Genomic DNA, 27,848 nt, shown 5'->3' with positions numbered 1-27,848 from the left:
CCTGCCCGCGCTATTCTCCCTCCTCCGGCTCAGGAGGGGGCGGGGTCCACGTGCACCAGGGCGGCCTCCCGGCAGTGCCCGAAGCACCCCCCACCGCCACCCGCGGCTCGGCTCCAGGGCTGCCGGGTCTCAGGCGCGTGTGGACCTGGGCATGTGACTCGCGTGTGCTGTGCCCACAGGAGATGCTGCAGGATAAGGGCCTGTCGGAGAGCGAGGAGGCCTTCCGGGCCCCGGGCTCGGTGCTCGGCGAGGCCAGCGCCGCCAACGCCGCCAACGCCCCCGAGCCCGCGCTGGCCGCGCCGGGCCTCAGCGGAGCCGCGCTCGGCAGCCCCCCGGGCCCCGGCGCCGACATCGCCACCGCTGCCGCCGCCGAGCAGGTAGGGCGGGGCCGGGCAGGCCGTCGGGTGGAGGTCGGGCGTTGGTTTGTCTGCAGGGACGCCTGTGTCTGTCAACCGCCCCACTGCGGGCAGGACTGTCTGCCTGTTCGCGCTCCCCTGGGCAGGGCTCGCCTTCTGCCCTTCGTCCTTGCTCCACCTCGAGCCCTTGAGGCTGCTCTGGGACAGGCCGGGGAGGGGAGCCCGCGGCGGAGCGAGCCCAGGAAAACAGTCCAGCTCCGACGACCCTGAGAGGGCGGGGACAAAAGCCTGGGACCAGGCGGGGTGAGTAACCCTTGGCCGGGTGCTTGCGGGAGCCGCCGCCGAGCTCCGAGGCCGAGGGGACATCACCGTGACCCTGTGCACGCCCTCTGCCTGTGCGGGTCTGCAGGACGTGTCTGCGGGTGCGCGCCTCTGGCCGAGGGTGTGTGTGCCCATCCTGTGTTGGTGTGTCTGCCCGCAAGCCTGTGGCTATGTCGGGCCACGTGGAGTGTTTATGTTTGTGTAAGAGTGTGTCATCTACCCTGGCACGGTCGGTTAGTGTGTCCTCTGCGGGCCCGTCTGTAGGTGCAGCTCTGAAGAAGGGGGGTTTCAGCCACTGATTAAATTTTTAAAAATTCACCAATGGTACAGAATAATTTTTTGAAACGACATCTCGAGGCGTGGGCGCCTGGGGCTGGCAGTGTCCTTCATGGTCCCTTGTGTCTGTGCTCCCCTTTCTGATGGCTCCGCATGGAGCCGTGGGCAGGGCGACACAAGTCCCCTCTCTCCCATCCCTAGACTATCGAGAACATCAAGGTGGGCCTGCATGAGAAGGAGCTCTGGAAGAAGTTTCACGAGGCGGGCACCGAGATGATCATCACCAAGGCGGGCAGGTCAGCGCTGGTTTTACTTCGGGGGGGTGGATGACGGATGGGGGCAGTGGGGAGCCCCATGGGCTCCCTTAGCAGTCCTCTCAGTCTTCAACCCAGGGGGCAACGGGAGTCCCCTTCGCCATTCTGGCCTTAGCTCCAAGTCCGGCCACAGCATCGGAACTGGCCTCGGCAGCCCGCAGGGGGCTACACCACAAGGGAGAGGCACGGGATGGAGGGAGGGGAGGGGCAGTGATATGCAAATGAAACGCAAACAGGGTCGCGTTGCTGGAGGTCCCCGCTCCAGCACTTTTGGCCCCTGGGGGGCTGCTTTGTCCTCCTCCTTTTGGGGAGCTGCTGGTTTTCTCAGGATTGACTGGGGACCCGGAGATGCCCCTCAACAGATTGAGGAAAGGGGAATGGGACCATGTTTTCCTATTTCCATTACTTTTCCCGGGGCAGCTCGAACCCCAAGTCTCTCATCCCACGGGCGCCGCTCCGCCAGTTGCCAGCACCCTCCTCGGCCAAGGCGAAGGCACCGTTGGGCCCTGTGTGTGTGTTGTTCGGGGAGTAGCCCTCGGGTGGCTGCCAGAGAGGGATGATTTATAAAGCGGAACCATCTTTAAAATGTGCTGGTGTCTGTGGGAGAGAGCCCAGAGGAGAGGGAAAGAGGAGGAAGACGGGGCATGATGGAGAGATTCGCTGGGGCGGTGCGCCCCGGGTGGGGTTGGAATCGCAAGGAGAGCGGTTACCAGGTGAAGGGAGATGGCTGCAGATGGAGAAGCTGGAAGGTTCAGGTTCAGGTTCAGAAACGTCCTCCCCCCTACTCTGCCTCCTCCACAAACTCACACTGGATTTTGGTCCCCGGGGTACAGTTTAGGTGTGAAAATGTCCCTTTATCTGACAGTGGACCCATAGTTGGGTTTTCTGAGGAACAAGATGGTGAAGCTTCAAGGGCCGGGGATGGGGAGTCAGACCTGGGCGGGGGTGGGGGTGGGGGGCTACCCGTTCCGCTCACCTACTTCCATCTGTGCAACCCTCAGGCCAGGTACTTTAGAGTCTATGCCCTTTCCTCATCTCCATCTGTAAAATAATAGGTTTTTCTTTATACAGTTTCGTGTAAAGCCCTTAGCACAGCTCCTGGCACGTGTAAGCACACACTAAATGCTAGCGAATACTGTTCATCATAATTAGAGAAATGTCTGGCATTTACTCAGCGTTTTTCTTCTACTTTTTAGAAAGCTCTGCTGAACTGCTTAGGGAATGATGGGTCAGAGGAAACAAAAAGCTGGCAGTTTGCTGTATGCAGAGTAGGGGTGCTGGGTCCTTCCAGTCTGCTTACAGACAGGCCTTGCAAATTTTCCTTTGTTTTGTTGGGGGAGGGGGTCTGGGCACTCGGCTGCCCTCTTGCCTAAGTCAGGGAGGTGGCAGGGCCACCCAGGGCCTCTATCGGGGGAAGGAACAAGGAAATGTCAGGACTTGAGTTTGCTGCATTTTGGGGATGGGGAAGGAGGGTGCACTGGGGAACCTGGTGGGGGAACAGTCGTTGAGGACGGTGGGGACCAGGTGTCACAAGGCCTGCCTCTTCCTAGTTGTGTGCACTTGGGCTAGTCCCCAGACTTCCTGTGGCTCAGAGGTGTCAGGTAAAGCAGGATGGTGACTCTAGACCTGCCTGCCGTCCTTCCTTTTTCAGTTACTGTGAGACTCAAACCAGGGACCTTATGAGCAGTGCTTGGTAAATTGTTGAGTGGATTATAGGTGTGAAGAGGGGATTTATTTCTTGTTACTGCTGGGATGTAGAGAAGAAAAGAAGAGAAGGATCCAGAACTTCCATTTTGAGGTAGCAGAAATAACCTTGTCTCTTGAAAATGAAGGGCCAGCATGTTCTTTGGGCATGCGTGGCCTCTGCCATTTTAAACAAGGCATTTGTGATTCTCCTCAGTGGGGTTTCCTGCACCTGCATGGGTCCTCCTCCCTCCCTTCCCCAACACACATACGCGCACACGCGCGCGCACGCACACATTTCCAGAGGTGACTGGCTTCAGGCAGGTATTTGTGCCTGATCCTAGTGGCAGAAGAGGCACATCACTAGAGGCTTAGAGGCAGGCCTCAGGGAATGATGATAATAATTTTTAAATGACCATGACAGTGTTGGCCAATAAGGAATTCATCGCAGTCTTTCCCTGGCATAAAGTTATCCTTGCACCAGGTCTAGTCCTTAGGAAAGTCACTAGCCTTATCCCCTGCCTGCACGGTTCTCACAGACCCTTCTTCCTCCTGCATAGCTGCCCACGGTCTTCAGAGACCACTTTCACCCCTCTGACCCCGTGTCCCCCTCCTCCCCGCTGCCTCCTTCGCACCTCAGCCTTGGAATTCACTGTGCTTTGCTCAGGCTTGGGGCCCTTCAACATCCTGTCCAGTGCCTCTCCCTCTCCTCTTCTTTGTGTCTTTACCATCACCATCCTGGGACACTTCTATTTCTCAGCAGACGGCCTGGACATTTCTCCTGAACCTTGAATCATAGATTCCTAGACTGCTTGAGCTGGAGGAGAACCAAGAGAACATAAACCCAACCCCTGAGAAGGGAAGGCATTTGGCTCTTGCCCATAGAAGCAGAGTTAGGCAGCTGCCAGGTCTACACAAGCCAAGCAATGATGCCCTTCCCCCCAGAACAAACCCCTAACTTTGAGAAACTCCCTTCATTGCTTGTTTATGGGGGCCTGCTCAAGGTGGAGTTGTTGCTCTGCCCTAGAGGCCCTGACTGGTTAGGGGCATGGTTGCTCTCTGGTTGGCCCGTGGAGGCATGGTGGGGGGGTGGGGGGGGGGGCGGGGGCTGGAGGAAAGGAGCCCGAATGTTCTCAAGCCAGTATGAGTCCTTAGTCACAAGCCTCTGCCTTAAGCCCTTGAAGAGCTGAAGGCCAAAGGAAAAAAGGGTCCCCTTCATTGGATAGTGATTTTGAATTCTCAGACAACTTGAGCTGGTGAATAACATGCCAGCCACAGTTCAAGCCATCAATTTCTGAATGCTCGGGGTCCCCCGATGTCAGGTGTACAATGGGGCCACAGCCTTCCCTAGCCAGTCTCTGTCTCTCTCAGGCCCCTGCACCCAGAGAGTTTATGCCCTTAACTGCAGAGAACAGAGCCTTCTCTGCTTCCTCACATCCCTGCCAAGCTTGATACATGTGAGAAACTGCATTTTCTCCCAAACACAGATAAAAGTGAGCTCTACAAAATTTAAATATAAGCCTCCCCAATATGAAAATTTCCTAACCGTCTGACTGCTCTACTCCTAGGTCATGGTTTTGCCACCAGATAAATCTCCACTATCAGCCTTCATAGCCTGTTGAGTTCAATGTTGCTTGTGTTAGTGACAGTGAATTTGTGTTTGAAAAATGAACTACTGATGAGAACTCCTGTTGAACCTGTATTGTTTGTTATTCTGAGGCAAGGATTTGGCCCGGCTTAATCCGGGGCTTCAAAGCCAGTTGCCCTTGCTCTGTACACAGAACGTCAGAGCCCAGTGGCGTGGGTGATAAGAGAAGTAAGGGTTGAAGACACTGGGAAAGTGGGTTGGGGAGAGAGTGCTTTGATCTCTTTCTAAAGTATTTTCTGAAAGCAAAAGTCTATCAGAAGGATGTGTCTTCAGAAAAATCTGAGAGAAGCAACTGGCCTTCCCAAACAGCACCCCTTCCACACACCCTCTCTCCTGCCCCCCACCTCAGGGAAAATATTTCTTAAAAATGCTTTGAGTGGAGTAGAAAACTCTGTGTGTGTGTAAAGTGGAAATAAATTACATAGCTCTGTCATTGCTCTCAGAAATCATTTGGCCACAAAAGCTTTGGTCTCAGTATAGACGGCACCCCTACCTCCCGCCCCCAAACTTAGCCTTAGTTGCTAGGCCCTGGCCTCTTTCCAACACACCCAGAATTCTTCTTTAAGACCCCAAGACACTAGGGATAGAAAATGGATGGGGTTTTCTGTGGACCCCTACCCTTTTCCTGCATCCCTTTCCTTTCAAACTCTGGCCTCCACGGGCCTCTGTATGTGTTTATGTACACATATTTATGATACATACATACACATAATTTTTTAATATCAATTTTATTGAAGTGGAACATTTCTGCAGAAAACTGAACAAATCTTGATTGTACAGCTCCACAGACTTTCACAAAATGAACACACTGGTGTTAGCACCACCCAGATAAAGAAACAGCACGTTACTGGCCCCCAGAATCCCTCTTGTCTGCCCTCCCAGTCACCGCCTCTCCCCACCTCGAACCGCCTCTCCAGACTTCTCACCCCTTCGATTTGGTTTTGCACCTACATTTCAGGGAAGGCACATACGGCCGCTCCTGGGGTTCCGGATCCCCGTGGGGAAGCCGGGGGTGTGGTAGATTTGGGTTTGGGGGGCTCTGCTAATTGGAGAGAATCTGGTGGGTCCCCTCGGTTCGTTCTTTCCTGCCCCCCACCCCCATGGATTGGTGGGGAGCGAATAGGTCAGCAACTTGAATTTGGCCACCCGTTTGGCCCGGGACTGGGCGCCCCGCGGCTCTCTGAGCCCAGCTGAAACTTACTTGGCCCCTCTCTCAGTTCGTCTTTACGGGTTTGTTGCCAAAATCAAAATGCCCCAAACCCTTGCCCGGCTCCCCGCAAGCCTCCAACACCGAGAAACGTCCAAGGAAGCTTATCTTAGCAGTTCATTCTAAAACCATTTCCGAGTATGAAGTAGATAAGGCTCCACGCCCGCACCCTTTCAGAGCCTGTTTCATGATCAGAGGAGAGACCCCCGGCTTTCATCTCCTCCCGGGGCCGGCGGGGCAGGCGGCTTGTTTATTCCCTGGCGGAGCAGTTTCCGCGAGGGCCGGGAGCGCCCCAAATGCCTGCGGACCGGGAGTCCGAGGCGGGCGGGGAACCAGAGCCGGGAGAGGGCGCCAGGGCCGCAGAGAGAAGGCGCGCAGGGCACGGGGAAGGGGTGCGGAGGGGCGCAGGGAGCGGGTGGGACAGAAGGCGCGCCGAGCAGGGGTCTGGGTGGCTGCCGGGTGTTGAGGACAGGGAGCCAGGGCTTCACGGCCACCAGCGCTGGCCGGTGGCAGGGCTGAGTGGGATACGGGCTGCGCAGAGTCACTACTTCCCTGCTTGGCCCTCCCTCCTTCCCTCCCTCCCTCCCTGTCCCACTGAGGTGTTCATTTCCGCCCCCCCCCCAATAGATGATGGTTTTCAGGTACATTTTCTCTTGGTCCTAAATCACAGAAGCAATTTACAACTCACTCTATGGTTTCATCTGTTTCAATAGAGAGGACCTTTACAGGGCGGGGTGGGCCCAGAGGAAGTCACAGCTCCCAGTTCAGCTTGGCCTCTGTGGCCTGAGTCCTGCCCTCCTGGTGAACACTCCCATGCCAGGCCTCTCGGCTCCAACCTTAGACCCTCTGGAACCAAGGGCAGATGCCCTCAGCTTGGGCAGGAGGCCCATGGGGCTGGAAGAGTGTGCGCTTCAGCTGCACACTTAGCCCTTCCCGCACACCAGGCAGGACCTTCATCCTCCTGGAGCCCGCTAGGTGGGGAAAGGATAGTGCCTGGGCTCCCCGCTGGGTGTGTTCTCCACGGCCCAGAAGCAGCCACCAAACTGGACGCTAACAGAGGCGGAGACGCCTGTTTCCATGAAGGCAGCGGTGCTCACCTGGCCAGCTCAGGCCAGCTCAGCCTGGAACAGAGGACTTTTGAACTCCCCATTCAAACCACAGATCTCATCGTCTGAGGGCAGTTGCCCTAGGAAGAGGGAAAGGCAGGGCAGAGGCTAGGAGACACCTTCCTTCCCTGCCCCATCTTCCTTAAAACCTCCTGGAGGCTGTTATCCGTCAGGAATCTGGTCCACGGTCAGCTTCCAGGAGAGGCCAAATCACAGGACACCAGCCCCATGCCTTGGGAGACTGAGAACAGGCTCCTTGCCAGCCTTCTCAAAAGCACTAGTCATGTCCGCCTGGCCTCCTGGGCTGCTGAGGTGAAGTACACTAGGACGTAGAAGGGCAAGGGCAGGACCCCATACCCCACCCCTCAGCCTAGGTTATGAAGACCGTTGAAGTGGCAGCAAGCCGTTTTCTCCTGGCCCCCTTTGTGGACGCTGGCTGGGGGGAGCGGGGGAAGCTGTGCCTGCCCTCTGCTGTCGCCACCTGGAGTGATTATAGGAGAAGCAGGCTGAGTGCAGGGCACTGGTACCAGGCCAGCCCGAAGCCCAGCCAGGGCTGCCCCACTCTGTGGCTGTTTCTGTAGCAGTTACAAAATGGTAGCCTGCAGGGGACGGGATTCTTGGCCTTCCCCCAGGGAGGCGGGAGCTGAGCAAACTGCTGCCTCCCTCCCCTTCAGCCTGAGGCCCACCTGGAGAGAGGCTGGGCCAGGAAGAGGATGGTGCAGGCTCCAGCTGTGCCCCCGGGCCGGCTGGGCAGGGGGCTGGTAAGCAGGAGGCAGCACTGGATTCCTGGGGAGGGGGTGGGGTGGACATTTGAAAACGCTTTCAATTGACATCTGAGACAAATTCTTCCACACGGTTTATGAGTCCCTAGACTTGCCGCTAGAACTGCCCTCCTCTCTCCAGGCACACACGCACGCACTCCACCGGGTACGCACGCACATGTGCCTGTGCACACACATGGTCACACAGCTCCCGCACCCCTGGCCCACCGCAGCACTCACAGGCCTGTCCTCCAGCGGGAGAGGGTGCACACGCTGGGGCACCCTCCACCCCAGGGTCCTGGCCTGGGCTTGCCGTAGGGTCTGCCACCTTGTGGGGGCCTGGATCCCTCTGGAAGCCCTGCTCTGTCAAGGTAAGCTGGTTCCCTGTCGACAAAATGGGGGACTCCAATCATCTGTTTGAGGTGTTTAGGACAGCTTCTCCTGAGGGTTCCCATGCTGTCTCTCAGCTTTATGAGAGCCGGAGGGCCCCCTGATGGCTTTCCCAGAGTGGACAGCTTGGGCTTCTACCAGCTCAGGGGATTTGGCTCCCCGTGGCCTTAGTGTCTTCAGTTAGGTTTGGCTTCTGCCTCTCTCTTGGGGACATCTTTGGGGGAGATCAGCTAGGAGGGGGTGGGAGCATCTGAGGAGGACAGAGGAAGTTCCCCTCTGAGGAAATCCGGTGTCAGGGACCTGGTGACCAGGGGAGGGTACCCCGCAGGTATGGGTACAAGCTGTTGTATGTTTGGTGTGCTGAGGGGTCTGAGGAAGCTCTTCTCTAGAATGTTCCCTGAGCCTCAGGGTCCTGGACAGTTTCATCATGGGCTGCAGGAACTGCAAAACTTTCTGCTTTTTTGCTGACTCTATTTTCATAGAGGTAGGTCATACCACGGGTCTGTGGAGGAAGGAGTGCAGTGGGGGTCAGTGGTAAGAGCTGTAAGTGGACTCATTTAATCCACACAGCAACCTATGAGATTGGTAGTCCCATTTTAGAGATAAGGAAACCAAGGCATAGAGAGATCCAAGCAAGCTGCCCAAGGCATCATGGTTTGTCAGTGGTGGGGCCAGGCTGTGGACCACGGCAGGGAGGTTCTAGAATCCGTGCTCTGCTCCTCAAGGCTCCTAGACTGACTTTCCGCGATACGCAGTTAGTGCGCACAGGCCCAGGCAAGGCATTCACAGGGATAAACACCTCTGCTAAACACACAGAAGGCATCCAGAGACCGAGCAGCACTCCTGCTCTCCTGCGAGTTGGTTTGAGGCCTGGGGGTTTCCATAGAGACATGACCCAGAGGGGGCATCCCATTGATCATGGAAGCAGCTGACAGGGACTTCCAGGTCTTCTGCTCTGGGCCCCTGTAATTCCCCCCCGCCACCCCAGAACTTTCGTTGTGTATGGATGACAGACAGGAGGGAAATTAAGGCAGCCTGGTTGGGGTTGAGACCCTCTCTCACATCCTGGCCGGGGTCTCTGTGCTTTAGCTGCTCACAGCCACAGACTGACAACTGCAGGGGCTCAGAGGGAGCAGCTTGTGCAGCCCTTTCCTTGTAGAGGGGGAGGCTGACCAGAGAGGGAAGCAACGTACCCAAGGTCACAAAGCTCTGCCCAGTGCCGAGATCTCTTGCTAAAGAGGCAGTGCCTCTTAAGGCCTTCTGTCCCCTCGCCCACTCTGTGCCACCTCTCCTGGTGCTCTGTCCACGCCTCTGCGTCATCTCTCGGCTTCCCCCAGGAGGATGTTCCCCAGCTACAAGGTAAAAGTCACAGGCATGAACCCCAAGACCAAGTACATCCTGCTGATCGACATCGTCCCCGCGGATGACCACCGCTACAAGTTCTGTGACAACAAATGGTAAGAACCCGGGACCCTCACGTCGCCCGCCTTCCCACTCGCACACCCATCCCCACCTGATGTTTGGTCCAGGGACTTACCAGTTAGTCCCAGTGATTGGCCAGATCCGCAGCCTTGGGCACCGGGCCTGCTGAGGCTACAGGGTCATCAAATGTTCGCACACCTGCTGCTGGTGGGGCAGGGGCTGGGGCTGAAAATGAGCCGCAGTGTTTGGGCTTTTGGTGGATTTCAAGGGTCTGTGCTCTCCCCACAGCTGTGAACGAACAGGGTGGGTGCCTGTGCTTTGGGATGACAGATGAGCCCCAGCACTGGGCAGGTTTAGGCTCTGGCAGTGCTGTGCTCGGGGAGGGGGGCAGAAGATAGAAGCCACTTTCCTTGAGGGGCTTTGGTATTCCATAGTTAGGGCCCAGTTACCTGGGCTGTGGCGTCCCTCTCCTGTTCCTACACTCACTTGCTCTTTGGCCGCAGAGCCTTCCCTCTTAAGCTGTGTCCCCCATCCAGAGAGAGTAGTCAGGTTGAAGGGCGAAACCAAGCTGGGACCGGGTAAATAAACGCTGGGCTGCTTTTCATGAGGCCATCCTGTTAGTACCCTGTCTGCCCCCAGAGCCCAGGACAGCGCCCAGGGAGAGAGAGGGATGAATGAATCCACAGTCCGGGACGTGGGCTCAGCAGTGGATGAGTAATAGGGCTGCAGAGCCTGGACCCAGGAGGCCAGATTCGGTGGTCACGTCCTGCCAAGGGCTTGTCTCTGTTCTGTCTTTGGGCTGGAATAGCACTCAGAGCAGCTTTTGGCTCAGGGGACAGCTACCAGTTAGTTTCTTATGATTGTTTTGGGGGCAAGCAATTTGAAAATTATCTACATCCTCTGAGAAGCTACCTCCAAACTTACAACATTTAAAAATTGTAAATATAACACATACATGGAAGTGCCTAAATCTCCCCACAACATACTCGTGATTAGCCCCATTCCTTCAAGTAAATCATCACATGTCTCTGTAATTTCACTTTCTCTTTCTTATTGCAGTGAAATACAAGAGGTTCAGAAACGCTCTCCCTCCCCAGCACTCTTTCCTCTGTCCCTCCCTCTTACCCCCAAAGCCCTAAATTGACAGTCTGATAGGATCGTCAGTGATTTGTTTCTCAGGCCTCTGGGGATTTGCTCTCAGAGGGCACAGGGAATCTGGGCTCCCCCAGGCTGCAGGGCAATCAACTGCTCTGGCTTCTCCGTGCTCTGTTGGCAGGATGGTGGCAGGGAAGGCTGAGCCGGCCATGCCCGGCAGGCTCTACGTTCACCCGGATTCTCCTGCCACTGGGGCCCACTGGATGCGGCAGCTGGTCTCCTTCCAGAAGCTGAAGCTGACAAACAACCACCTGGACCCCTTCGGCCATGTAAGCATGGGACTGCCTGGCCTTGAGGGCGAGTCCTGGGGCAGTGTTGGGGATGGGCCGGTCCAGGGATCTGGGATCTGGAGAATCCATTCTCGGGATCCAGCTCCAGGCCGGTTTGTGGAAGGAGCACAGGGTCTGAGTCCCACAGCAGAACATCCTTCCCCTAGCACTTTCTGGCTGGGTAACTTTGGGCAAGTTTCTTAGCCTTTTTGAGCCTTAGTTTCCTTGTCTAGAACATGGAGATGACCATGTGAGAATTAAATGAGAGATTACGCATGAGGCACTTTGTGCCTAAGAGGCTCCAAATAAATGGCAACTATGACAACGACGACGGTGATGGACCAAATCTCAGCTTCAGTTTCCCCAAATCTGGCCTTGCTGGAGCCTAAGACAAGTGAACCTCCTTGAGAAAGAGTCACTGATGAGTTCTGAAGCCTGTCTCTGGCGTGTACCGTCTGCCTGGCCCGGCAGCCACCTGCCCTGGAAGGGAAGGCCTCGCTCTGGCTCCTGTGTCAGCGCCTTCCTGGCCTTGCCCGGGACCTGGCTGTCACAAGAGAGATTCTGGAGCCCCAGGGATCCTGCTGATGCCCCATCCAGGCTGCTGAAGCTCATTCTTTCCCCCGTCTGTCCCTGGCAGGCCCACAAGAGCTTTTTATGTGGAAATTTTTAGCTCAAGTGTGTGGCATCAGAAGCCTAGGGACCTGGTATCATCTGCCAGGGAGCAGGCCTCGCCCCTCTAGGCTACCCATGGTTACCCTGGAAACGCAGGGCGGGGTGTGGTGGAGCGGGGCGCAGTCAAGGCTCCTCCATGCCGTTGCCCGGGCTGCACCCATAACACTCATACCGTTCATGTGGATGGTGGTGGTGGGGGAAGCAGGGGTGGGCGCTGTGCAGGCATGTGCCTCTTTGATGCCTCAGTTCTATTTCTGGGGAGCTGTGTGCAAATCAGAATTCTGTAAATCATAGTTCCTTAATGGACAATGCCAGTGTTGCTTCATTTCTGATTGATTGGTGTGTAACTGGCAAGCAGCTCTCAGTTCTCATTTTCTCAGAGTCTGTTCAGTTCTCTTCTGGGTCACTGGTGATCTCTAAACCAGCAATTAGGAGGCTGCTTCATTAACATAATAAACTCCTGACTTCTCTGTTTTGCGAGCAGCATGGGCTTTCCCGTGCGGGGCAGGCAGATGCCGTTGGGTGTGTGACAGAGACATGCAGGTGTGCGTGGTGACATGTACTCATGTAGCCCCAGCCTCTCCCGGGGGGCGGAGACAAGCCACCATCCAACGGGAAGGGTCAGCCAAGCCCCCACCTCTCAGAGCATAGGGTCTTTTAACCAAGGGCCAGAGGGGCCTCCCATTCTGGCCAAGACTTTGCTCCCGGTCAGCTCCTACCTGGCCTCCTCTGCTTGGCCAGGCTGTGGGATCAACCTCAAAAGGTTAGCAAGGGCCTCAGTGGCGGGAGGTGGGAAGCCACATCTCTGCCCACAATTGCACACACACGCAGACCCCAGGGGACAGACCACTGGGGTGGACACAGAGCTTGGCGGAAGCTGCATCTTTGGGCGAGTGACCAGAAGTACCCCGGGAATCGAAGCTCTGGAGAATTTTGGATGCACAGCTTGCTGTCATGGTTCCCAGCTGCAGGGATGGCTCTGAGGGCTCTTCCGCCTCCCTGGGCCCCTGCAGAATGTGGCAGGGGAGAGAGCCAGGTGGTTGAAAAGCTGGGATTTTTAGGAATCGGGAGACCTGGCCTTCATAGCCCAGCAGTAGGTTTCCCAGCCTGGCTTGCCTCTGTGGTGGCTCTACTGGAGTCCATAAGAGGTTTGCAATAACCTGCATATAGTCTTGAGTCTGGGCCAGTGGGGCTGCTTGTTGGGCTCGTGACGTTGGGGGTGCCCCTGGCTACACTCGCCGTGCCTGCCTGGGGCTCGCCTCTCCTCGGCAGGAGGGAGATTCCCCGTACTAACCCAGCTTCCTCCCTGGAGGGTTCGGGGCAGAGCATCTTCCTTCTCCCCGTCCCCGAATTTACCCAGCGTGTGCAGTCTATTGGTTACGACACCCCTTGTGGGGTGGCAGGGCTCAGGGAGATGAGGTGCTTGTCTCAGGAGCTGGGAGTAAAGGAGCAGAGCGTGGACCCCTGCCTCCTGATGCCTAGTCCCGCACTCCTTTGGCTTCTCCGCCTGTCTCTCCGTACCCAGGGCCTGAGCTGTCAGACCTTCAGCCATTTGGAGCATCACTGGAGAGGGAGCAGCCTTTGCCCGTGCAGGCCAGGGCTGTGGAGGATGAGCTAACTTCCTCGACATACCAAGGCAAAGTGGCCCATTTGAACCTTGGCTTTCTGCTCCTTGGTCTGTGCCACCTGGAGTGGTGGGCTCTCCCAGTCGCCCTTCCTGGCTTCTTGGTGCAGGAGCCTGGGAAAGAGCCATCTTGTACTGTGAACTTGCCCCCGACAAGTCCCTCTGCACAGCTCACCTCCACACTTGCAATTTTCCCTAAAAGCTTCCAGACCTCAAGGAACTTTCTCCAGCCAAATGGACTGTGGACTTTCCCCTTGGGTCTCACAGTATCTCAGAGACTTTAGCAGCTGTCTCCCATTTGCAGACTTCCCCCAGGAGAAGGGTCCAGAGTCCAGGAACCCCTCAGGCCACAGGGCCACATGTTCTGAAAAGACAGGATTGGCTTCTGACTAGAAAACTCCTGTGGGTTTTTGCTGTGAGTCCAGGAAAGCCCTCTGTTCTTGAGGGGTAGGTTCAGGGTGTGACCCCTGGGTTCTGGGTGTAAGCCTAGGGGCAGAGGACTGGCGGGCAGCAGGGGCAGAAAGGATCAGGGGGCTGGGGCCGGGCTGGGCTGCTCCAGTTCAGCTCCACTGCTGTGGCTCTGCTGGCTACAGAGGGTGCCTGCCATCCTCCCCTCCTACTCGCCGACCCCTCCCACCCCTAGCAGGGTCCTGTGCCAGGTGACCACGTGATGGGAAGAGAAGCTGCTTCGGGAAATTGAAGAGGGCCTCACTGGGGTGGGGCCTGTGTCCTGCAGTGGGACATGGAGGTGGCTGGCACATGGGTCTTACTTTTCTCCTGATCTGGAGGCAGGGAGGGGATGGCTGCAGTGAGGGGTGTGTGTGTGTGTGTGTGTGTGTGTGTGTGTGTGTGTGTGTGAAGGGGAACGGCCGTCTTCACCACCTCTTGTGTCTCAGCACTCCCAGATTGCCGAGGTAAAAGGTTAGCTTTTGATTTCAGGCACAGTAGGTCTCACTGTTCCAGAGGCAAAATTAGCCCCGGACTGGGGGTGTGGGCTCCCAGGCCACAAAGTGGCACATGCGCCATCCCCTCGGTGTGCTTTCTTCTCCAGCCACAGGCCTCTTAGCCTAGTTCGTTACTGCTGAGCCTTGGAATCCAAGCTCAAATGCCACATCTTCAGGGAGACAGTTCAGGGTCCCCATTATATGCTGTCAGAGCACCATGCACCTTTCTGTCCAAGTACTTACCACAGTTATAATTTTATACTTATTTGTCAAATTTGTTTTTGAATAGGAAATACATTCACATGGTTTAAAAATCAATCAATGAATAAATAAAACACGTCTGCAATGAGACATTTCCCTCCCCTGGTTCCCCATCCACCTAGTTTTTTCCAGCTCTGGCCACAGGTAACCATTGTTACTAATTTCTTCTCAGTGTTTCTTTTTGCATATGCAGGCAGAATACAGAGTCTCAAATCCCTTCTTTTCCACACAAAAGGTAACATACTATAAACACTTTGCACCTTGCTTTGTAAACTTAGTGTACCATGGAGATCATTCCATTCATGTAGAGCTGCCTCATTCCTTTCTTTACAGCTGTATAGAATTTCATCATGTGATTGTTCCATTAATTATGTAGCCAGTCCTTATTGAAGGAATTAGATGTTTTCCTATATTTGCTCTTTTGATTAAGCTTGTACATATGTCGTTTTATACCTATGGCAAGTATTCTTTCTGAGAAATTGCCTGTTCAAGGGGTGCTTGGATTTGCAATTTGTAGTTCTGCCCTCGACTGGAGTCCCAGTGATGTGTATTCCCACCATCGCTGTAGGCTCACGAACATGGTGGGAGAGAAAGGTTTGGATCTTTGCCAGTTTGATGGGTGAAATATAGATGTCAGTTTTAGTTTCAATTTATATTTCCTTTATTATGAGTGAGATTAAGCATCTTTTTTATATGTATCTCCTCTTCGGTCCTTATCCTTTGCTCATTTTTCTCTTAGATTTTTTTTTCAATCACCTATCCATTCTAGGAGCTTTTATAAATTAGGAAGATTTCGCTCCTAATCTGGGATGTTGAATTGCTTATATGTTTTTCCCGTTTTGTCACTTGTCTTTTGGTTTGGCCTATAGTGGTATTCCTACACAGAAGTTTTTGATTGAATGTGTTGGTCTTTTCTCTGTGGGTTCTGGATTTTGAGTAATTGAAAGCCCCTCTCCACTCTTTACTTATAAGGGAGTTTTCTTCTAGTATTTTATGGGATTATTATTACACTTAAACCATTGATCCTTTTGGAATTTATTCTGGCATTCTATATGAGGCGTGAATCCAACTTTTTTTTTTTTTCTAGAGAGCTATCCAGTGGTTCCCAACACCAATAACTGACTGGTCCCCTTCCCTCTCTGGTTTAGGATGCCTTATTTCTGTACACTAAATCCCCTTCTGAATCTGTGTCTGTTCGTGTGCCAGTGCCTTAACTGTTGAGACTTCATAATAGGTTTTAGTGTCTGGCAGGCTTGGTCCCCCTGCATTGCTCTCTTTTTTCAGAGTTTTCTTGGCTGGTCTTGTCTATTTTTTTATACGAGCTTTAGAATCAGCTTGTAGTGTTGAGAAAGAAACTTGCTTGTATTTTTATTAGAATCACTTTAAATTATAAATTTACTTAGGGAGGATTGATAGGGATGCCTTTCTCTTTGTTGAAGTCTGATTTGTGTCCTTCAAAGGTGTATTCAAGTTTTCTTCCCAAGGTCCTACACATTTGCTGCAAGCTATGTCATCTTGTTTGTTACTATTATCAATGCAGTCTTTGGTCCACTACTTTTTCTCACCACTGATTTTTGCTTGATTTTTGGATTACCGTGTGACTTCCCCACTGGATGGTAAACCGTGAGGTTTTTCATCACCATTGTGTCCTGGTGCCTGGCAGTGTGAGTGGTGGTGAGCAGTGAGTGAGTGAACCTGCTGACGGGGGGATTATTTAGACAGAGAAGGCACTTCCTCCGCTGGGTGCCGATGTCCCCCCAAAGCATATGCCAGCCAGTGGGGACCCAGAACTATTGGTCTCCCTCTTTTCTTCCCATGTTTGCTGAGCCCTGACAATGCACCACGCCTTGCCGGGCGCTCTGGGACATAGACTACCCATCCGGCTCCAGACTCGGCCTCACCCTCCCCAGCCACAGGGGTGCAGGTGCAGGTACGAGCTAAGGCTCGCTGTCTGACGTTGGGCAGATGCCTTCCCCCGCTTGAGCCTCAGTTCCTTGCCTGTTAAAATGGGGCTGATAATAACACCTCCTTTACAGGGATGTTGTAAAGATCAGTTGTGCGATGTGTGTAGAATACTCAGCGCAGGGCCTGGCACAGAGGCTGCGTTCAGTGAACACTGGCTGTCATTGCTGTGCCTGGGAGGGAAGGTGGGAAGGCTGCTGCCCTGGGCGTGAGGCCTCAGGCCTGTCTGACCCAGGCCTCTTGAGTCGGCTGACGGGTTTTCCGACTCAGTTCTAGTTTGGATATTCTTCGGGCCAATCTTTGGGTCTCTCCGGTCTTAGTTTTGTTGTGTTTTTTTCTTTTTCCTCTAAGTTGCAGATCCTGTCTCTTTCCTAAACCTCTTTGTGGGGCTGGAGAGGGTAAGAAGGATGATGGAGAAGGTCGTCTTAGGAAGTAAAAATGTGATGCAGGAGAAAATTTGGTCTTAATATATGACAAGCGGACATCAGCCCCACTGGTCGTGAGGCTGGCATCCAGGTACGCTGTGCTCTACGATGGGCGACAGGGCCTGGTGAATCCTCATCCCCTGCAGTGTTTGGTTGAAACCTTATCCTTAATTACCGAGCTTGTTGTTGAGAGCAGTGTGTGCTGTCTCAAGGGCCATCTGGAATCTTCCCCAGATTCAATCTCCAGCCAGCTGTGTGTCCTTGGGCAAGTCACGTTCCCGCTACTGGCCTCCTGTTCCTCGTCTGTACAATTAGGAGGTGAACTAGAATGATCTCTAAGGTCTGTCCCTCCATGCCCTGGTGTGCTGTGATTCCAACACAGATAAATCTGGGCCTCGTTAGCCAAGCACGCTATGGCGATCTCTTGAGGAGGTGGATGTTTGGCGCTATCACAATTGCGAAAATAGAACAGGCCTCTGACTTGTAGCCAGAACATAATGAATCCCATTTCTGTAGAACAGTGATGACGACGGGACCAGCCGTGTAGTGGGGTTTGTTGACGTGGCTGGCCCATTTGACCCAACATCCTCTGCAAGAAATATAGATGTGAGATTCTGGCTAAACAGTTTAATGCGGCGCCTGAGGAACTTCCGAGTAAAGCCAGGTGCGAGTCACTGAGGTGGCTTCCCATTCTCCCAGGCCGTCGGGACCGATGCTGTGCTTTGTGTCTGCATTGGTTCAATGGGTGGAACTTTCTTCCACACACCTGTCCAAGTTCCAGACTGTCAGAGGCGGGAGGGGTGTTTGGGACCACTTAGTCGAAGGCCTCACTTTACAGATGGGGACCCCGATGACCGGAGCGGAAGAGCTTGCTCAGGACTTGCAGCTGGTGGGCAGAGATCCATAGAAGCTTCTGGGCCTCTCTTGGCTTCTCTGTGGCTGGGATTGGACTCCCCAGTGGCCCCTACCTGCCCTTGCAAGTCTGGCAGTTGCTCTCTTCCCAGATTTCCCTGCCAGCCTGTCTGGTTCCCTCTCCTAGAAGGTGTGTTTGGCAATCTCTCCACCCTTGTCATCCAGGACCTTGTCTGATAGGCTAAGGATTCGGCCTTTATCCCAGGGGGCAAGAGGGAGCCATCAAAGGTGGCATCATGAATTTAAGATATTTACTGAGCCCTAAATACTGGCAGGAGTTCGGGGGCCAGCGGACAAGGGAGGCAAGAGGAAGAAATACAAAGGGCCCTGCTCTCAAGCAATGTAGTCTTCCTGGATGAGCCAGAAGGTTCTAAGCAAGGGAGTGACCTGATCTGATGTGTAGCAGGTGAAATGGAGAGGAAGTAGATGGAGGCAGGGAGGGGGCTGCCGCAGAGCCCAGTGAGAGGTGGCGGGGCCTGAGCCAGGGCTGCGCAGGGGGAATGGAGAAGCCTTTGTTTTATAGGTGGAGTCACAGGCCTTGGTCACTGATTGGACCTGGAGGTGGGTGACAGTGAGGGGGAGGGGATTGATGATGCCCAGGGCTCTGGCTGGACTGTCACAGCCTGTGACTGCCCAGGTGGCAGAGGAGCAGGGTGGATGCTGCTGTTTGTCCCAAGATGTCCTTAAGGGACGGCACAGCCTCACTGCGTGGTGACTGCAACATCTGCTTTGGGTTCTGTCCGCCCGTTGCCTGTGTTCTTCCCTTGGGCGCCCCACCACCCCCCGCCAGGGGAGCTGGACTGATGCAGGGTTAGCCCTGCGTGTCAGGGGGCTGGAGCGTGGGAGTGATCATGGAAGGATTGTCTGTGCACATGTTTGATCACTATTTTTGACCTGAAAAGTGCCTTAGAGGTTATCCTGTCTCTAGTGAGCAAAGAAAGACAAGGGAGGAGGGGACAGAGAGTTTGTGGTCATGGCCCAGGTCTTTCTCCTCCCATATCCTGGTCTCGCACTTACTTGTTCCTGTTTTGAAGTAAAGGAGCCTGGAGGTACAAAAGGAATAAAAGATATGGCCCTTTCTCTTGAGGAGTTATAATTTAATTGAAGGGACAGGAAGAAATGGGAAGCCGCTAGGAAGCAGCACAATAGCCAAGTAGACGATGCATGGAAAGGAAGTTTCAGAATTGGGAGTTCAGAGCAGGCCTTAGTAGTGTGGGAAGGCTTCCTGGAAGAGTTGGGCCTTGAGATGATAGGCCTAGAAGGTGAGGGAGAATGGGAAAGGAAGATCAAGGCAGCAGAGGGAACTGCCTGTGCAAAGGTGCAGAGGCAGGAATCTGGCATCTAGGCTACCTCCCGGGTAGTCAGGTGCTGGGTCTTCTGGGCACTGGGGTCCTTTGTGGGCTCCTGCAGCGTGGGTACAGTGCAGGGTGACAGAGTAACCTAAAGGGTCTGGGAGGTGTTTCCCAACCCCCAGCCCCTCTCCCGAGGGGCCCCTTCCCAGGCTTCTGGAACACGAAGTCCGTTGAGGCCTCCCCGGGCAGGACTTGTGCCCTTCAGTCTCACGCTGAGGTTTGCTTGGCAGGCTCCCAGCTGGGCAGTGGGTCCCCAGCTGCAGGATGTGATTTGGGATTTGGGGAACTCTGTACTTGCCCCAAGAGGGTCCAGAGGTTTGTCACTGAGGGCTGAGTGAGGAGTGGCCCATGCAGAAGAGCTAGTTTCTGCTGGACGGAGCTGCCCAGCCAAACCGAGGAGCCCGGGGAAAGTCAGAGCCTACAGCCCGGCTCCTGGGCTGCCCACGCCCTTGGCTGAGCCTCTCCCTGGGCTGCCTCTGTCCCCATGGTGTGAGGAGAGCAGAACCTCGCCAGACGAAGGCTTCAGCCCAGGCTTGCCACAGAAGGGCCTGGCTCGGGCCCCTCGCTTGGCACTCTGGTCACTCAAGGGTTAAATCTTTCACTAAGCCTCAGCCCCAGGCCTGGTCCTTGGGAACCTGGAAGGGTGAGAGGCAGCAGAGCCAGCCCAAGGGAGGGGCACTCCCTGCGGAGAGAAAGGAGCTCAGAGGGGACCAGCCTCACCCAGTCAGGACAGGAGCCAAAGGGTTAACAAAAGCAGCGGTGCTGATAAAATGCCCCAAATGCCTGGTCCTACCTCCAATGGGAAGGGCGTCTGGTAAATGTCAACGATAAAAAATACATTTTAATGGCACATGATGCTGCGCTACCGTGGGGCACAGCCAAATGGAGTGGGTTTGGGGCCACAACTACCGTGTGTTTCTCCCAGGGCTCTGGGCCAAGTCTCCTGGGCTCTTCGCCTTTTGCCCCAGGCATCCTCAAGGGCTGGGGGTGCCTGGGGCCTCTGGGCTTCCTCCTACCTTGGTACCTTGAACTCTAGTCCCTGATGGCACTCCCCTCCTGGCTGTGAGCTGCCTGGGACAGGTCTGAAGGCAGAGTGCCTCTGGGTGTCCCCAGTGTCCCCTCAGTAGGCCTCTGTGAATGAAGGAAGGAGTGACCCAAGGGAACAGGTCGGAGTGCACCATTTTCCTCAGCATCCCCCCTCCCCCATCTTGCAAACCCTGGGCTGTGAAGCTGCTTTTGTTGCTGACAAATGTGAGAGGAGGGGCTGAGCGCCCACCGCTGACAACTCTCCGAAAGGCAGGTCCCAAATAAGTGGGGAGGGGTGAGCAGGGGAAGAAGAGCAGGATAGGACAGGGGGAAGCCCGGGGAAGAGTCAGCCTGCCGGGCTGCAAGCTGAGGCTCGGAGAAGTCGAGGGACTTGCCTGAGATCACACAGTGAGTCAGTGGCACCTGGACTTTTCGCCTACAACTCAGAATTCCACCAACTACACTGTGCTGAGTTCATTGGGGCTTTTAAATGGTTATGTCCCCATTTCCACACTGAAGGGTCTGTAATATCCGGGAGGTCCTGGGACCAGGAGTTGGTGCTGGAGCAGAGAGTCCAAGTGGGGCCCAGGGGCCTGGTTCTTCAACCTTCAAGGGAGGTTTGGACCTTTCTGGGCTCAGCCCCTGGAGCCCGGGTTTTTAGGACAAGGAAAGCCAGCCCCAGGCCAGCTGAATGAGGCCGAAGACAAGAGGGTGGGGACCCGGAGCTCAGAAGAGACCCTTCTCTTCCAGATCATCCTCAACTCCATGCACAAGTACCAGCCGCGGCTACACATCGTGAAGGCTGACGAGAACAATGCTTTTGGCTCCAAAAACACAGCCTTCTGCACCCACGTGTTCCCAGAAACTTCCTTCATCTCTGTGACCTCCTACCAGAATCACAAGGTATAGCCCCACCACCCCGCATGTCTGTGCCATCACAGAGGTAGGAAGTGAAGCCCCGATGCAGCAGGGCTGAGGCAGGCAGGGCAGGCGCCTCAGGAACCTGCTAAGCCCTGCAGAGCAGTGAGAAATGGTGATGTGCAGGAGAGGAGACCAGATTCCTGAACCCCCAGCACAAAGTAACTGTGGTCTCTATGCTGGGGATGCACAGAGTTGGCAACTGTAAAGACCAGGAGCGTGGAGCTTGCCCTGTGGCTCAGTGCTGGGCCCTTTCGTTCTACAGTCTTCTTCTCCCGGGTGGGATTCTGCACCTGCAGAGAGAAGGGGATGGAACAGGGAGAGGAGCCCTGGGACACTGCCAGCTGTGTGGGAGCAGGTGACTGAGCCATCTGGAGGCCCTTCCCAGGCAGCGGTCACAGGGTCCTGGCATGTCCTGGCCCACCTCCCACCCCAGCCCGACCATCCCAAACTGCCTCCCGATCCCCGCCCGGGCCACTCTCCCCTGCCTCCCTGCCTTCGCCCACGCCATCCTTCTCAGAAGGCTTTCACATCTGCACAGTGGGACTGGCCAGATTGGGGGAAGGATCTTAGGCAGAAGAGTGACAGAGTCAGGTTTGCATTTAGAAGAGTCACGCAGAACCTGATGTGGCAGTTGCACTGGAGGCGGGTGATGTGGACGGCAAGCTGCCACAGGCCCCCGGGAGAGGATGCCGAGGGGCTGAATCGAGGTCGCACAGCGGGCGGGAGAGCGGGAGACAGAACCAGGGGCTCTGCCGCAAGTGGAAGGGATAGGAGCCCGCGACGTGAAGGGCAAGGCCAAGGAGGCCTCAGCAAGACGCAACTTCCCCAGACACTGCGGGGGTTCTGAATGTGCCTGGGGTCGGGGAGGAGGGCCAGAGGCCAGCCCAGTCCTCTCCCCCCAGTGACTCCACCGTGTATCCTGTCCTGACAGATCACACAGCTGAAAATTGAGAACAACCCTTTTGCCAAGGGGTTCCGGGGCAGTGACGACAGTGACCTGCGTGTGGCCCGGCTGCAGAGGTGGGGCTGCTCCGGCCTGGGGGTGGGGCGGGTGGGGCGGGTGGACCGGGTTCAAGCACAGGGACTCCGTAACCCTCAAGGTATCGCCACTCGCTTCCCGCCTCCCGCTGACTGTCCTCCCCTCGCCCCCAGCAAAGAATATCCCGTGATCTCCAAAAGCATCATGAGGCAGAGGCTCGTCTCCACCCAGCTGTCAGCCAAGCCTGACGTCAGCCCCCTGCATGGGGCTCACCAGGCGCTCCAACACTACCAGTACGAGAACGGGGCTCACATGCAGTTCGCTGCGGCTGAGCCCCAGGACCTTCCCCTCAACACCTTCCCAGCCCAGAGGGACTCCAGCCTCTTCTATCACTGCCTGAAAAGACGAGGTACCTCTCTCCTGGTCTAGAAGCCCTGGAGGGTCGGGGGGGGTGACAGTCTCCCCACAAACACTCCCCACTGCACATGTGAGCACGCATGGGCGCGCGCGCACACACACATACACACACACACACACACACACACCTGGTTATTGTGTGGCCTGGGAGAGGGAGCCTGACGCTTTGGGGACTGTGCCCAGGCTCAGTGCAGGGATGTGCTTCTTGCTTTTCACGCAGCCCTCAGAACCCTCACAGGCAGCTTGCGGCCTTGGTGTCCCCAGACACCGGTACCCCTCCCGAGCCCCAGGTGCTGCTTTGAGCGGGGTGGGCAGAGGACACAAGTCAGCCAGGCTCTGTCTCTAGGTGTGGGAGGAGGTGGAAGCATCACAATCCCGAGGTTTCCATTTAGGGAGGCGACCTCCATCCTAACACAGGGAGTCCCTAGCACAGGCTCCCCACCTCATCACACCAGATCTGCAGAGGCTTCTTGAAAGTGGCAGGGAGCTGTTGTGGATGCAGATTGGGGACCAGGAAGACAGGCAACACACTTGTCCGTGCTGGCTTCTTTGTGAGGAAGAGGAGCCCTGAGCCGAGAACCAGATGTGCTCTGGTACCAGGTCTCGATTTTTCCCTCTATAAAATATGAATGATTAGTGTTATTACACCAGAAGTCCTCACAGGGCCACTGAATTGTCTTGGGAATGAGTTTGGGTACTTTTGCTTGCAATCCAGAATGTTCTCTCAGCCCAGCTCCTAGGGACCAGCCAGGCAGGCCCCTGAGTACCCACCACACCAGGTCCAGTAGAACTAGTGACCTAGAGCAGGGGCTGGCAAACTGTGGCCTTTGGACCAAATCTGGCCTGCTGTCTGTTTTTGTTCAGCCTGTGAGTCATACAAAACGGTTTTTACATTTTAAATAGTTGAAAAACGTCAAGACTGTTTCATGATATATGAACATTATATGAAATTCAAAGTTTGGTATCCATAAATAAAGTCTTATTGGAACACAGCCAGACACATTTATTTACCTATTGTCTGTGGCCGCTTTCCTGTTGAGAATCCCTAGAGAAAACAGAAGGAGGGAGACCAAGACAAGCGACCGGACAAGTGTTCTTAATTCACTGAGTGGGCTGTCGCCCAAGTCCTCAGGCCTGGGTCATCCCTGCATCCCAGGGGAGCCCGTGCTTGTCCAGAGAGTCAAGCCCTCATGCTTGAGGATGTTGAAAGACACACATCCATGGTTTGGAGCAGTTAATGTCATCTTTCCCGAGACAGAGTATTAGCTTAGCCTTAAAAGTGCAAGTCACCTTTTACTTATTAACAGCTCCATTTCTTAATTGTGTAAACCCTGTTATGTTGGAATCTGTGTAATTACAATCTGATGGGACTTCTTTGAACATATGTAGGGTTTACTTCCTCCTCTAAAAGCAATAGGAGCGTGACTGTGAGTAGCTTTGTCTTGCTAAGGCCTTCCTGGGAGTGGAGGATTGAGGCCGAAGCATCGCGGCTTTAATTTTCTGGCTAATTCAGGCAGATGTAGCCTCTGGGCCCGGTTTGGGCTGGCAGTTGCTTGCACTTTCCTTGGCCAGGGTGGGCCTAGCCTGAGTGCCAGTGCACATTAAGGCCTCTTACCATCCCCCAGAGTCAGGGTGGCAAAGGATCAAAGCTATACGCTGCCTGGCTAAACACATCACTCAGTGTCCAGTGATGCAGTGTGCCCCATGGCCTTTGAGCGTGGTCCATGATCCGACCGCTTCTTGGCTGCTGCCACCTTTGAAAAGCTGTAGCTGATTAAAATGGTTCTGGGAGTGCCGTGGTAGTGTGGGGCAGTGGGGGCCCTGAATGACAAGGATGGGCTGTCCTAGCGTCCAGCGGGGGTATTCGGGGCCCTGGGCTGGCGGAAGTGGCTCTTCCTGAGGCTTCTTTGTCTTCCGGCAGACAGTGCCCGCCACCTGGACTTACCCTGCAAAAGATCTTATCTGGAAGCTCCCACTGCAGTGGGGGAGGATCATTATTTCCGGTCTCCCCCTCCCTACGACCAACAGATGCTAAGCCCCTCCTACTGCAGTGAGGTGACCCCACGAGAAGCCTGCATGTACTCAGGTTCAGGGACCGAGATCGCCGGGGTGTCTGGGGTGGACGACTTGCCCCCTCCCCCACTGAGCTGTAACATGTGGACGTCAGTGTCGCCGTACACGAGCTACAGCGTTCAGACCGTGGAGACTGTGCCTTACCAGTCCTTCCCCACGCACTTCACCGCCACCACTATGATGCCCCGGCTGCCCCCCATCTCGGCTCCGAGCTCCCAGCCGCCCGGAAGCGCCCACTTCAGCGTCTACAATCAGCTCTCACAGTCTCAGGTCCGAGAGCGAGAGCGGGGGCCCAGCGCCTCCTTCCCGAGGGAGCGTGGCCTCCCCGGCACGGGCACCGGCACCGCGTGCGAGCGGAAGCCGCCCTCGCCGCACCTGAATGCTGCCAATGAGTTTCTCTACTCGCAGAGCTTCTCCTTGTCCCGGGAAGCCTCCTTACAGTATCATTCAGGAATGGGGACTGTCGAGAACTGGACTGACGGATGACTCCCAGGGCCCGTCCACAGCCCCAGGACCTTGTTAACCCAGCATTAACCTCTGAGGGTGGCGTGCACTACGAAGAAACACGGGAAGGTATCATAAAGGGTGGGGTGCGAGCGCGCGTGAGCGTTTCTTTGGAGGGCATCTATCTTCTGACATACGACTGAGGCCATGACAAAGGAAAAAACACACTTATCTCGGAAGTGATTTTGGCTGCAGGACCTGGATCCATTGTTATCTGATATCTCTTGACATGCCCATGGGTGGGATGGGAGTGGAGAGTTCAGGTGGTGAGGTCTCTCCTGCAGGGGAAGTCGGGGGAAGGTTCTCCTTGCTGGGGGTGGGGGGAGGGGTCTCTGCACATCTTAAGAGTCCTGGCCTTGCAAGGGAGCTGAGAATCTTGTTTTGGGAGCAGGAGGCCCATTCCTTTGGCTTCCGGAGATTCTGTGAGACCACCTGAGAGGTGGGCTCAGCTAAGCCACAAAGCCCTTCTGGGAGAGGAGCGCTGACTGCTCAGTTAGTGGCCCGGAAATCGATCCCCGGACCTCTGAGGTCTGAGGGACAATTTTTAGAGAGAGAGTCGTAGGCTAAGTGCCACCTGATGGGTATTAAAACATTGCTTTTTCCTTCAAGAGGAGGGAAAATACAACCGGCAGCATCTCTGGCATCATTCAGGTTTTCTTATAACGTACGAAGCCCTTCCCCCTCCGTCCCCAGTATACAGCCCCTCACTCTCTCTGGTGCGCAAGACTCACCTCTCAGGCCCCACCTGCGTCCTACGACTGGCCAGTAGGAAGCACACTTGACCTGGCAGTGTCCCCAGGAGACCGCACTGGAGCTGCTGCCCAGCAGCTCTAGAGCCCGTTCTGCTCCCAGAAAATCCTCGCCTCTGGAGCAAGAAAGCCCAACAGAAATAAAAACGAGAATTCAGAAAACATTCATCTCTTCCAGTGAATTCAGCCAGTGAGCTCAGAGGAGCAAGGATAATTCTTCTCCAGGGAGGTGGATCTCGTCCTCAGCTCAGCTCTTTAGCGTTGAATGTCACCAGACCGTCCGTGTGGCTGGTGGGAACTCTGTAATCAAATTTGGGAAATCACTAAACTCTTTGCATGCCGAATAGCTATTTATACATTATATAAATAAATAAATAAAATAAAATATATAAATATATATATCTCACAAATGCAGGCCACATGTCAAATTCAGCTTTGCTTTTTTACAAATGAATAAACTTAATACAATGAACGTTGGAGAGGGTGTTTGGAAAGACATCTATTTAAATCTTTGTTACACATTTGATGTTAAAAACAAAGAACGGTTTAGATAAAACAAACAAATAAATAATTATATATAAACACACACACACTACAGATTACACTTTATTAGAAGACACATTAGCTAACGGGATATGGAACGTCAAGTGTTTTGTTATATAGCATGGACATTTTATTTTACATATCAGAACATAAAGCCATTTTACAACTGTGAAGTGTGTGGATGCTCATTACTCCTGACTTGTCATTTCTTGGCTCAGCAATGGTCTCTGCTTCCCTTTTGCTCATATATTTTCTCAAGGGCCAGGTGGAGCCCTTAGTGCCTCTGCGCATTTGTTCCATGGAGCCTCTGAGCTCAGAGTGAAGTAATTTAGGACCAACGGAGCAACTGTACCTTTGATCTCATGCTACTCCCCAGATGATGGGCCTGGATTCCAGGGCCCACAAAGACCCCAGACGGCCAGGGCAGACAGTACGCAAGAATCTGTCACCTTTTAGTAGTGGACATGCAACCGGGTGGTCTGGGGGAGATGGGCTCCCAGGTGGGGAGTTCTTGGTGGGATTTGTGCAGCTGCCTCAGAGAAGGAACTGAAGGGCAGGTTGGAGTCAGAGCCCAGGGCTTCCTGGAGCAAGCAGGCAGCTATGTGAGCCCATCAACCACCTGCACCCCCCAGGGGAGGAATCAAGGCCTGGCAGAGACCTCCGCTTGTCTACTCCTCTGCCAGATCCCTGAAGTTGGCCTCAAGATGGGGATGGGATAAAAGGAGACACAATCCAGGTTCACCCTCCTAGATGAGAAGAGAAGCTGGTGTCGGAAGGCATGTTGGGTCTCCCTCCTCACAACCCCTTGCCTCTCGCCCCCTCCCCTCATGGCTCCTTTTCCAAAGCTGCTCACTGTCACCCACCGTCTCCAGGAGGGAGCCATGAGAAGAGAAGGCAAGGGTAAGGGATACCCTTTAAATCCTTGTCCTCACCAGGATTAAGATGAGATTTCCTGCTGGGTAAGAAGTCAACCTTGTCTCCTGTCTCCCCAGGGTCCTGCCCTTGTGGCCCTGGGTTGCTCTCTGGCTGGACTCCTCCCTTGCAGAAGGAGGCCAAGCTCCTTTTTTCCCTTTGCTGTCGGCTCCCACCTTGGGCTTGTTGGTCACAGAGAAAAACTTAACTTGGCTCAGGAGACAGGGAAGGGGGGGGGGGTTCTTCCTAACTCACACCTGCACTGCTCTTTTCTTTCTGGGTGAAGACGGCATTCTGAGATACTCTATACCTTCTGCAACCACATGTAGGGGGCTGGGAGCTAGATGTATGTTCCCAGGCTCTCTCCAGACACACAGTTGCCTGAGTTGGAGGTAAAGAAAGCCGCTTCTTAAGAGAGATGTTGTCTTTAGGCAGCCCGCTGCTTCCTACCAACTTTCTGGGAAGCATGAGGTCCGTGGGCTTCCCCACCTGGACATGGCTAGAACAGGGCCTGCAGTGGGATTTGTGGAACTTTCCTGCCCCTCTGAATCAACAAGTCAATAAAAAGGGGGCACATGGGATACCCTGGAACAAAGGGCACCATTCAGTAGCGCCAACAGGTCATACATCATGGGGCCAGAAACCTGCCACATGAAAAGTGTCT

General features: G+C 54.7%; 1 protein-coding gene across 1 annotated transcript; it reads left to right on the top strand.

The window, feature by feature from the left end:
• The first annotated feature begins 182 nt into the window (after positions 1 to 182).
• TBX4 (T-box transcription factor 4) lies at positions 183 to 24,962 on the top strand. Its single transcript, XM_068530716.1, has 8 exons — positions 183 to 377; positions 1,155 to 1,249; positions 9,400 to 9,519; positions 10,761 to 10,908; positions 20,837 to 20,989; positions 21,939 to 22,027; positions 22,160 to 22,395; positions 24,325 to 24,962. Exons 1-8 carry the CDS (start codon positions 183 to 185, stop codon positions 24,960 to 24,962), a joined length of 1,674 nt encoding a protein of 557 aa, XP_068386817.1.
• The last annotated feature ends 2,886 nt before the right edge of the window (positions 24,963 to 27,848 follow it).

The sequence above is a fragment of the Eschrichtius robustus genome, chromosome 20 (genome assembly GCF_028021215.1).
Source record: "Eschrichtius robustus isolate mEscRob2 chromosome 20, mEscRob2.pri, whole genome shotgun sequence".
Classification (NCBI taxonomy): Eukaryota; Metazoa; Chordata; class Mammalia; order Artiodactyla; family Eschrichtiidae; genus Eschrichtius; species Eschrichtius robustus.
This window is presented reverse-complemented; position numbering and strand designations above follow the sequence as displayed.